This window comes from Medicago truncatula, chromosome 5 (genome assembly GCF_003473485.1).
Source record: "Medicago truncatula cultivar Jemalong A17 chromosome 5, MtrunA17r5.0-ANR, whole genome shotgun sequence".
Classification (NCBI taxonomy): Eukaryota; Viridiplantae; Streptophyta; class Magnoliopsida; order Fabales; family Fabaceae; genus Medicago; species Medicago truncatula.
In genome coordinates this window covers 35,859,832-35,870,741 of record NC_053046.1, presented here as the reverse complement: position 1 = coordinate 35,870,741, position 10,910 = coordinate 35,859,832, and the positions used below count along the sequence as shown (strand labels likewise).

Here is a 10,910-nt window from a genome sequence, read left to right as displayed (position 1 = left end):
CGAAACCAAACATTCACTTTGAAATTGAAACTTCCAACCCTGCTTACCTAACATTGCCAGATTAAACGCCGTCAAATCCTTGAACCCCATACCTCCATGATTTTTATGAACTCTAAGCTTATTACAAGATAGCCAATGAATTCCTCTTCTGTTACTCCCTCCATTCCCCCACCAAAAGCCATTTATCATTTTTTCTATTTGGTCTACAAGTGTGGTAGGAAGAAGGAACACACTCATAACATATGAAGATATTGCTTGCAGCACAGATTCTATCATCACCTATCTTTCGGCTTTCGACAAGCATTTACTACTCTAGGCATTAATCTTTTGCCACACTCTGTCTTTGATAAAATTGAAAGTTGATTTCTTACTTCTTCCGATCATTGATGGCAAACCAAGGTATTTACTAGTGCCTAATACTGCCTGAACTCCCAAGATTGAAGTAATATTATTTTGCACATCTGCTCCTGTATTACGGCTATAGTAAATTTCAGACTTAGGAAGACTTATAGCCTGTCCAGAAGCTACCTCATAAATGGCCAATATAGTCTTCATAGTATGTGCTTCCGTTTCCGTGGCTCTGAAAAACAAAAAAAATCATCGGCAAACAATAAGTGAGTGATAATCGGTGCATTTCTACATACTTTTGCGCCATGCAACTCGCCCCTGGCCTCTGCTTGACGAATAAGAGCTGACAGCCCCTCCACACATAAAATGAATAAATACGGGGACAAAGGATCCCCTTGCTGGAGTCCTCTCCCTGGAATGATAGGAGGCCCTACCAACTTTTGATTAACTAACACCGAGTAATCAACCGTTTCTATGCACATCATTATCCAATTCACCCACCGATGACAAAATCCCATCTTGATCATTACTTCCTTAAGATACAACCAATCAATTCTATCATACGCCTTGCTTATGTCTAATTTTAGAGCAACATTACCTTTCTTCCCTTTTGTTTTTGACTTCATGTAGTGAACCACCTCAATGGCAACCATCGCATTATCTAAAATTGGCCGTCCTGGCACAAACGCAGACTGATTATCCAATATACATTTATGTAAAATTTTCTTTAATCTATTCGCCAACACCTTGGACACCACCTTATAGAAAACATCGCAAAGTGCAATTGGCCTCCAGTCTTTCATTGTCCGTTGCTCAGAACCTTTAGGGATTAAAGCAATGTTAGTTGAATTGAGTGAGGCTGGTAGCTGACCACTTTCTAACCAAGAACAACATTCACGAAAAATATCCGGGCTGCACAGTTGCCAAAAATGTTGGTAAAAACCAGGATTAAATCCGTCAGGACCTGGGCATTTTTCGGCTTGCATTGAGAACATTGCCTCCTTAAATTCTTCTATCAAAAAAGGTGTTGTAAGTTGATGATTATCCTCCTCGGAAATGACTTTATTTATAACATTGATCACCGGATCTCTTGTGCTTTGTTTAGCTCGAAACAGCTCATCAAAGTAACATTTAGCTACTGAAGCCATATCATTATCATCTGACACACGGACCCCTGCATCATCTTCTAGAGAAAGAATTTTATTTACCTTTTTCCTTGCTGTAGCTGAAGCGTGGAAGAACTTGGTGTTAAGATCTCCTTCCTTGTACTAATGACTTTTAGCTCTTTGCCTCCAATAGACGTCTTCTTGTACTAGTAACTGAGTCATTTTCCATTGAAGGCTCTCAAAAAATTCAGCATCAGCAGACCCACGGAATCTAGCAAGGTTCCTACGACACTCCTCAATGTCATTACGTAGCTGATTGCAGTGCGTCTTGCTCCAATGTTTCAACTCCTCTGCGCTACCTCCTAGCCTCTGCGCAAGGTTCCTATGACACTCCTCAATGTCATTAAGTTTTGTGAACAATAAAATTGCCTTATAAACAAGATGAATTTTGCATAGAGCATCCAATGTACCTCTCCTGCCTCCTTGTGCAATTTTACTCTCTACAACTGAGTAATTGTCCTGTTTTCTAAATGTATTACTGTTGTGTTCTGGCAGTAAAACCAAGTGTCTGTATGTACCTCTTCTGCCTCCTTGTGCAATGTTTGTAATTGTCAACCTCTTGTGTTTGTATGATTCATCTTCATCTTCATCTCTGTTCTTGGATCTGCCATTGTTCAATTTTCTGAGTAAATTATCATGTGTTTGTTTTCTGAACAGGTATTTCTAGGGATTCCATGCACAAGAGGTGTGCCACTGGTGGCAAGAAGAAGAGCTGGAGAAAGAAGCGAAAGTATTTCCCTTGTTCTCTCTATAAAAATATCAATCTGATTTTGAATTATTAGATCCAGCTTGTTTTTCTTTTCGAATTTTGTACTTCATTATTCAAATGCCGAATTTAAATTGTTAATTATTAAAGATTCTAGATTATGAATTTGAATTACTGTCATTCAGTATTAAGGTCTTGTTTTGGTGAACAACTTATTTCAAGCTTATAGCACAAGTTCTTATCATGATAAGCACTTATTTTTATGCTTACCTAAATTATTTCTATAGAACAAGATAAAATGAAATTAAATTGTTTTTGTACATGCTCTAAGTTTTCAAATCCTACCTGTGAGAACTTCTGAAATTAAGCTGAAAAAAGCTTATGAAAAATGTCATTAGTTAGTTTTCATAAGTTCACCCACGGCTCGTATGGATTGGCTTATTTTTTAGCTTTCTATTTTTAATACATTTCAGGTGAAAATGACGATTTTGATGGGGACACAATCCCTTTCAGCTAGTTACTATGATGCATATTAAAAACGAGCACAACAGGTACTGCTAACTTTATTTTATTTATTTCTCGGTGGGTCTGTTGTAACTCTGAATTCTTCTCAACCCAAATGATCTTGAATTTAGTCGCAAGACTCGGATTAATATATGTTGCTTAAAGAAATTTATAATGTTTCAAGATTTTATCCATACATGATATACGTCCGCTCTTGTTCTTTATGTGTCTTATAGAATATGATGTTACTGAACATAGATATTGTTGTGATAGTTAAAGTAAACTCTTGCTTCATTTCCTAGATTGTCTTATCGACGTTCTGAATTTCATTTATTTTAGAAGTTGGGATCTACAAGGCGTTTTATGTGTGTATGTAACAGGTGAGAACCATTATAAGGAATAGCTCTAAGGAGGTACTCGACCAATATGATATCTTGATTTCCCCTGCAGCTGCTTATAAAATTGGTTAGCATCTATGTAGCTTTCCTTTTGCATTATTGCATGTTAGGAATAGATCTAGTAATTGTTTCTCTGTCTTTGAAATTTGCAGGCGATATGAAAATAATCCTTTGGCTATGTATGTTGGTGACATCATGACCGTAAGTTTTTCATTCTTCTTATCGACTAGATTTCGGTCTCATACTTCTGAGTTGATTATATATTAATGTTAACTAGAAAAATAGTGTTAGTTTAAAGTTTGGAGTTGTACTATTGAAATTAAACTTGATTCATGCACGAGTTACTAAAGTTTATAGAACTTTGACCACTTGAGCAGGCCACAGAACTGCTGGTTTATGCCGTAGATGATATATATGCAATCTAACAAACCAAGAAATTTCTTAATTAATCAATAACTGCAGGGTTTTGCATTGTATTACTACCTTAAATTGCTAGGTCTAGTTACTCCATAAAGGAGTACCCCAGCTATTGAAGTCGTCATTTAGCATAAGCTGTGTTGATTTATAATTATTTTTTTTATTTCAGCTGGAGATTTGCTACGGAATCGCTACAATATGTCCAAGTTATGTTGCTGTAGATTTGATGTGAATATGCTATGATAAGTCATAGTTATATTGCTAAGGAAAATATATTTTGAATGCTTTTTCCCTACGGATTACCTAAATACTTGCTAGGATTTTAGTTCTACTAACTGCGGATTTACTATGAAATAATTCCCTAGCGATTTTGTCTCTCAATCAATGCTACGGTGATTCAGTAGTTATTCCGCAGTAAATCACAAGCTAAACTCCTTAACTGAAACTTGCTACGAATTTGGACGTAGCAAATCACATATTTTCTTGTAGTGTCGTACACAGAAGTAAATGAGTCGTGGTTCAATCCTAACCAAAACACTTTTGTAGAATCAGTAGTGCTATTTATAGTGACACCTTTTCTCGCAAATGCATCATGAATTTCTCATCATCCAATAAAATCTCCTTATGTCCAAAATTCACTTATGAGTGTAAGTTGTGTGGTCAAACTTTCAACATATAGTACTATCTGAAGCAATTCCGTTGTAGAATATATTACCGTGCGTGAAAATAAAGATCCTTTTTTATCCTCTTAAAAAAATTATTGTAAAAAAATTTATGTGATCAACAAGATATAGAATCAATCTTGGTAGTAATCCTACAGAGAGCTTTGTAGTATATGAATTAGAACAAGAATTCTCCCATCATGCATGTGCTTCTTGAGGAGCATGCAACTTGACTTTGGTCTGTTTGAATAAATAAGTTATAGCATAAACACTTACGATGATAAGTGTTTATGTATAAGATTACATAAGCTATTTTTGTAGAAAATGAAAATTATTTTTATATATATTATAAGTTGTTTTAATAAGCTATTTTGACGAATGTCTCACAAACCAAAAATTGTTATGGTAGCAAAAGAATAAAACAAATAACAAAGGTCCCATTTACCATAAGTTGCTACAATGAATGAGTTAGAGGTTGTGATAGTTCCGAAAATATTTTTCACCTGGAAACAACATTCCCTTTCAAAAAAAAAAAAAACACATTTCCCTATCTAAAATGTTTTTCTCATTTTGTGCAGCATTGAAAACAAAATGAATTTTTTTGGGTGAGAACAACTTGATTTATTTTTTCTTAAATATGCTAAAGAAATACTTTCAAGGTTTGGTATGGAACAATGTAATATGGTCTGCAACCCTATTGTTCCTAGTAACAGGCTCTCTAAAGATGATAGTGGAAAAAGGGTTGATGCTACTAACTTCAAGCAAATGGTAGGCTGCTTGATGTATCTTCTTGCTACAAGACCTAACTTTGCCTATGCTGTGTGCCTCATAGCCAGATACATGGAGAAACCAACATAAATACATTTTGCTGCAGCAAAACGCATTTTGAGATACCTGAAGGGTTCTTTGCAATATGGGATTTTGTATCAAAGAGGTGAATTGAACTGTGAATTAGAGGGATGGTCTGATTCTGACTATGCATGAGATTTGTATGATAGGAAAAGCACATCATATTATGTGTATAAACTTGGCTCTGGAGCAATTTCAAGTGTGTTCTAAACAATTTGACCCCTTAGAAATATTAGGGGAAGCATATAAATGCAACTCATTAATAACATTAATGATATGATCGTCAAACGTTTGAAAATCATAATCACAATAGTTAGAAGATTTTGTATGTTGATTGGTTAAATGAAAATAAGTTCAATTTCAACCTTTCTATGAATAAATAAAACTGATATTTGTTTGTAAGATAGATTGAACTAATGAACTTACACCTTTATGTAGGCTCGAACTCGAGCCCTTATAATTGCGTGTGAGAGTTTTATATGATACTTAACACCTCGTCCAATAAATCACTTATGAATTTTTTTCTTGTGATTGGTTGATGACACTGGCTGTACACTTCTAAACAAATGCAACATGGATGATATTGAATATTTGACAGAAACCAAATGTGAATTACATTTGATATTAAAAAGATACGAAATAAAATGCAAATTATTTTATTATAAATTCAAGGATAAAAGCAAACACAATGTAACCAACAACAAACAAATATAGACTCATTACAGGCTTCAACACTCATTACACTTTGGTACAATCAGTAGGTTTAAACGACACTGTTTTTTGTTGAAGATCGTAACCAACCAACAAATTTTGTTGAGCCAAGTTCCCAAAGATGGAACCAAGTTGAGGAGATGGTTGGAAAGCAAAGCAAACAATACCATCAGTAATTGGAACAAAGGTACTAATAGAATGCAACTCAATATCGGCACCTTTAAAATGTGCGGTGATTATAGGAAAATCATATTCATTTGATTTCAAACTATAGCATAGGCTGAATTGTTGATTAGGATCATCAACACGATCTAGTTTCACCAAATCCACCACAGCTGATTCCAAGTTAGTATAGACGTCGGAAGGTATAAGTGTCAATGTTGTACCTGAATCAATTATGATGTTACCTTCATCATCACCACCTTCCGAAGAGCCTCCAAATTCTACTCTTTTGTTTCCAACACTAAATGCTTGTAATGTCAAAAAGTAGAAAACGGGGTCTTTTTTTATTAGAGGAGTTGACACAACACCGTCACCCGAAACCACAGCGGCATCTCCAAAACTGAGTATACTTGATGCGTTTGACTCCTTGTTCAACAATGGCACCAAACAATAAGAGAATTTACCACCAATTGATGATCCCAATTGTGTTATGAGAGACACCGGCCCGCCTCCAAGGCCAACTATACCAGAGCTTGCACCTCCAAACGTCCCCGCATTATCAGTTCCACAACCTATCACTGTTTTAGGAAATGAAACAGGACTTCCACTGGTGGATTCCAATGAAAGAGTATCAACACTAAGATCTCCTTGTGAATGTGAAGAATCTCCATAACTAATTTTATATTGACAAGAATTTTGGTCACTGCAAGAGGTGTCTCTCACAGAATGACATAGCTTAGACAAACAAGGAATGTTTTTGTAACTAGATGATTTTGATGGATTAAAAATGGGAGTGGTTTGGTTGTAACATTGTTCACAAGGCTCACATTGAAGCCAAACAATGTCACTACCTGTATCAGCAATACCGTATATCTTAGTTGGAGGGGTACCAACTGAATAGGTCATGAGATAACCACCCCTATCGGGGATTACAGTTGATTCAGGTGTACTTGTGTCAGAATCTTTAAAGAAATGATTGGCACGATTGATGGAACGACGTGCTGCATCGACAAAGTGTTGGTATTTATTTTCGGTAGGTTTGTAGTATGGTGATTTTGGGGAGTCACGGTGGATGAGTTCAACACTAAAACCATTGCTTAGAGCATGAGAAAAAGAAGCAATGAAACAAAGGGAAAACAAAGAAAGAGTGAGAAAGCAAAGTGTGTTCATTGTTGCTATCACAAATTTTGATACGACTTTCTTTGTTACAATACAACCTTTTTATAGACTTGTGACTATGAGAATGTAGATAGACTCTTACATAAGAATAGAGCCTCAAAATTTGTGATTATTCATTCATCATTCATAAAGGATAAAAAGAAAACGGTAAAACATTTATGCTTCTTTATTATTATATTATTCTTGTACTAATTTTGAGTTGGTGGAATTTGATAAGATCAGATTTTCGATGAATTTGGTATTAATTCAATTTTTGATATTCTACAATAAATATTTTGATAGTATTAGCATTATATCCACAGTTATCATCTTAGTAAAGACTAAGTAAGTGATCCTCTTAAGAAAACGAAAAAAAGGTAAGTGATGAAACTTTTCGAAATACTGAAATAGTATGTTACTAGGAGTAATATACAGAATATGGTAAAACAAATATAGTAGTGACTTGATTTTTTTATTTTATTTTTTATGACAGTGCATAATACTCTTTTTCTAGCACAAATATCATGTTACCAATACCATTTCATGTATTTCGAATAATAGATATAAACTACACATTCCTTCAAAAAAAAAAAAAGATATAAACTACACATAGTATTAATCAAATACATGAAATACGAATAATACATCTAAACTACACCAAGACTTGAATCAAAATATCTTTACAAAAATAAAAACTAAAGTAAACATCCATTGTTTGTTTCTTTAAGCTGGTTAACTAAAAATTTAAATGTATAAATTAATGAGAGTATGGTACATGAATCTCGATGAATTTAAATTTATCCCAAACACACATTGTGAAGAAGCTTGAAATATAAACATCAGTGCTTGAAATATTTGTTTGAGGACGAAAACATACGTAAATCCAATTTTGAAAACATAGATTTAAATAAGTTCTTGGTCCTTGTAAATTATCAAAAAAAAAATTTGTGTCTTTATAATTTTTTTTTTTATATGTTTACGTCTCTATAAAAAAAAATTAGCATGAATAGTTATGTTAAATTTAAATTTTTTTGTTATCCTTAGACTTTTCAATTTTTGAATGACTTTTTGCTTGCTTGTTTATAAAAAAAGTTATTTCACAAAAAAATTACTATAATTTATTATGAATTTTTAAACGAGTAACGAAAATTTAGACCTAAAAATCATATTTTGAGCTTATTTTTTACGCTGAAGTGTTTTATAATGTTCTAAACATGTCTGAAAAAATCAAGACAAATTTTATGATACATTCAAAAATTTGAGTTTATCGGTACACCAAATCGTTAGAAAGTTTGGAACGTAAAATGATTTTACTCACTCATGATGATAGTAAACGTGAATAAACAAATAAAAGGTAGTAAAATAACTCTAATAATTTAACAAATTATATAAATAGTAAGTAACACAAGCCCCCAAAAAATAGGTAGAAATATAATCTATCCAAATCTCTTATATATACTTGAATAGTCTCTTGTCCTCAAGAAATAGCTCTGGGTAGGAAGTATTTTAAAAAGCAAACATCTTGATGACAGAATACAATAGGAAAGTACACATGCAAATATCAGACAAAATAAAAAATCTAAGAGATTATCAGTTCAAGTCAAAGTTAACGGGTGAGGTCTACGTTACCCTCTCTTATTTAGGAGGTAATTACCCTCTCATGATATCAACCAATCAAAATGTAGTATACATAGGTAACATTAAATGTCAAATAAGTGACTCAATTTTTTCTAAAAATAAAAGAGTTAATCTTAATCATAAAGTAACTTTTAATACTTTTAATTTTTATTTAATTATATTAAGATGTTCAATCACTTACAAAGTATTCTTTAACAATCTTTTTTTTCAGTTATCAAACCCCTTGCTTTTCCCAAGTTCAATCTTACTAAGATTAATGAACATTTACCTCTTTCGATCCAACAATAAATTGTTATTCTTAACAAGTAGTTTTCTTGGTTGGTTAATTGGTCATATCTTTTTACGTATTGAATTTGGATTCTTGTATCCGTAATCCAAATCCAAATAAAAGTGAGAATCCGCCGAATAATAGTGTTTGTTTTTTTTGTATACGAAATTAAAGAAAAGATACGGTAGAGTTAGGACAATGATTGTATGAGGTCTAATCAAAGCCAAATGCAAAGGAGCATAATAGATCGATATGAACATCATAAGTTGTCCCGTAATAAACCCGGTTGTTGCTGTTATTTCCGTCTCGGTCCCTTTGTCCATAACCCGGGCTCGAATAAGGAAGAGATAAGATGGCCCTATGGAGAATGTAGTCAGAAATCCATAATACAATCCCATCACAATGGCTGAATTTAGTATTTTAAGGCATAAAACTACTAAACGATCTAGTATAAACGATTGATAAATCATGAAAAACCTCTTTTAGTATTTTGATATTTATTGCAATTTTTATTCTTACAATTTCATTACTATTCGTATATGATATTGGTAATTCTTATATGTTATTAGTATATGATATGAATTATTCATTTTCGTATTTTTTATTTATTATATATAATAATATATTATATGATATTTAGTAGATAGTAAATGTTATTTAGTATATTTAGTATATGATATTTAGTATATGTTATTTAGTATATTTAGTATATGATATGAATTATTCATTTTCGTATTTTTAATTTATTATATATAATAATATATTATATGATATTTAGTTTTTTTTTTTGACAAGAAATGATATTTAGTAGATAGTAAATGATATTTAGTATATGTTATTTAGTATATTTAGTACTCCCTCCGTCCCTATATATAAGACCCTTTTGCCAAAATCACGGGAAATAAGATAGTGGATATTTGTATTAAAGTTGTTTGTAATCACTATTGTTTTTACAATTTTATCCTTTAAGAAAGAAGGTTAGTTTATGTTTTCAACATGTTATTTATTGTTGATTGAAGAAAAAGATGTATAATAAATAAGGGCATGTATGTAAAGAAATAATTAATGTAGTTGGAAATAACAAAGGGGTCTTATAAAAAGGGACAAAAAAAACTCTCAAAAGGGTCTTATAATTAGGGACGGAGGGAGTATATGATATGAATTATTCATTTTCGTATTTTTTATTTATTATATATAATAATATATTATATGATATTTAGTAGATAGTAAATGATTAGTGATATGATATTAAATGATATTAATAGTATAGTAAATGATATTAATAAGTAAATGGTTGGTGATATGATATTCTTTTATTATTTATATTAGATATTATTAGATTAAATATCTTATTATATGATAATATGGATAGAATATAATGAAATAGAGCCACTTTGAATTTACCTATGAAATGAGGCATGGAACGTAGCCATTATGAAGAAGTTCCACAAGTTATAAAGGAAACTTCGGTCAGATAATAGAATTTACCTTTGTTCCTCAGTAGCTCAGTGGTAGAGTGGTCGGCTGTTAACCAATTGATCGTAGGTTTGAATCCTATTAGGGGAGATTTTTTTCATTCCGGATTACATAATTCGGAAGGAAGGGTAAAGTGTTTGCTTGTTAAGTAAGATGTTAAGTAAGAGTAGGTAACGGGTTACCCCTGTCATTGTTTCTATTACATTCTATCTCATCGTATACCATCCTGTTCTGCAATATTGGAGACTCGCGGTCAATACCTAGGTGTAGGTTGGGGATACTCCTTTGTTCTACTAACTATTTTCATATGTACTAGTCCTAGTAATAGGAAGTGCATCTTTGATGCAGTCATCAATTCTCCCGAGAGGTCACCATTACCGAGAGCAAACATATTAATGACGAGGAACACATTTTTGCTATGCTACTTTGCTCTGCTGTTCTTCCCCA

The 10,910-nt window shown here is 32.6% G+C and overlaps 2 protein-coding genes across 2 annotated transcripts; both read right to left on the bottom strand.

Moving 5' to 3' along the window:
* Positions 1-1,616: 1,616 nt before the first annotated feature.
* Positions 1,617-7,093, bottom strand: LOC11411196 (aspartic proteinase CDR1). Its single transcript, XM_003616441.2, has 2 exons — positions 5,793-7,093; positions 1,617-2,118 (listed from the first exon to the last, which is right to left on the bottom strand). Exons 1-2 carry the CDS (start codon positions 7,091-7,093, stop codon positions 1,617-1,619), a joined length of 1,803 nt encoding a protein of 600 aa, XP_003616489.2.
* Positions 7,094-9,049: 1,956 nt separating this feature from the next.
* On the bottom strand, positions 9,050-9,498 carry LOC120580686 (uncharacterized mitochondrial protein AtMg00370). The gene has a single exon (XM_039834745.1). It carries the CDS (start codon positions 9,455-9,457, stop codon positions 9,050-9,052), a length of 408 nt encoding a protein of 135 aa, XP_039690679.1. The 5' UTR covers positions 9,458-9,498.
* Between the last annotated feature and the right edge of the window lie 1,412 nt (positions 9,499-10,910).

Bases quoted from the DNA above. Each gene is read 5' to 3' on its own strand.
- LOC120580686 (XM_039834745.1), bottom strand. From the start codon at position 9,457: ATGATTTATCAATCGTTTATACTAGATCGTTTAGTAGTTTTATGCCTT.
- LOC11411196 (XM_003616441.2), bottom strand. From the start codon at position 7,093: ATGAACACACTTTGCTTTCTCACTCTTTCTTTGTTTTCCCTTTGTTTC. The intron at 2,119-5,792 runs GTAATGAGTGTT...GAACAATGGCAG, and splicing joins CCTACTGATTGTACCAAAGT to ATCCAAGAACAGAGATGAAG.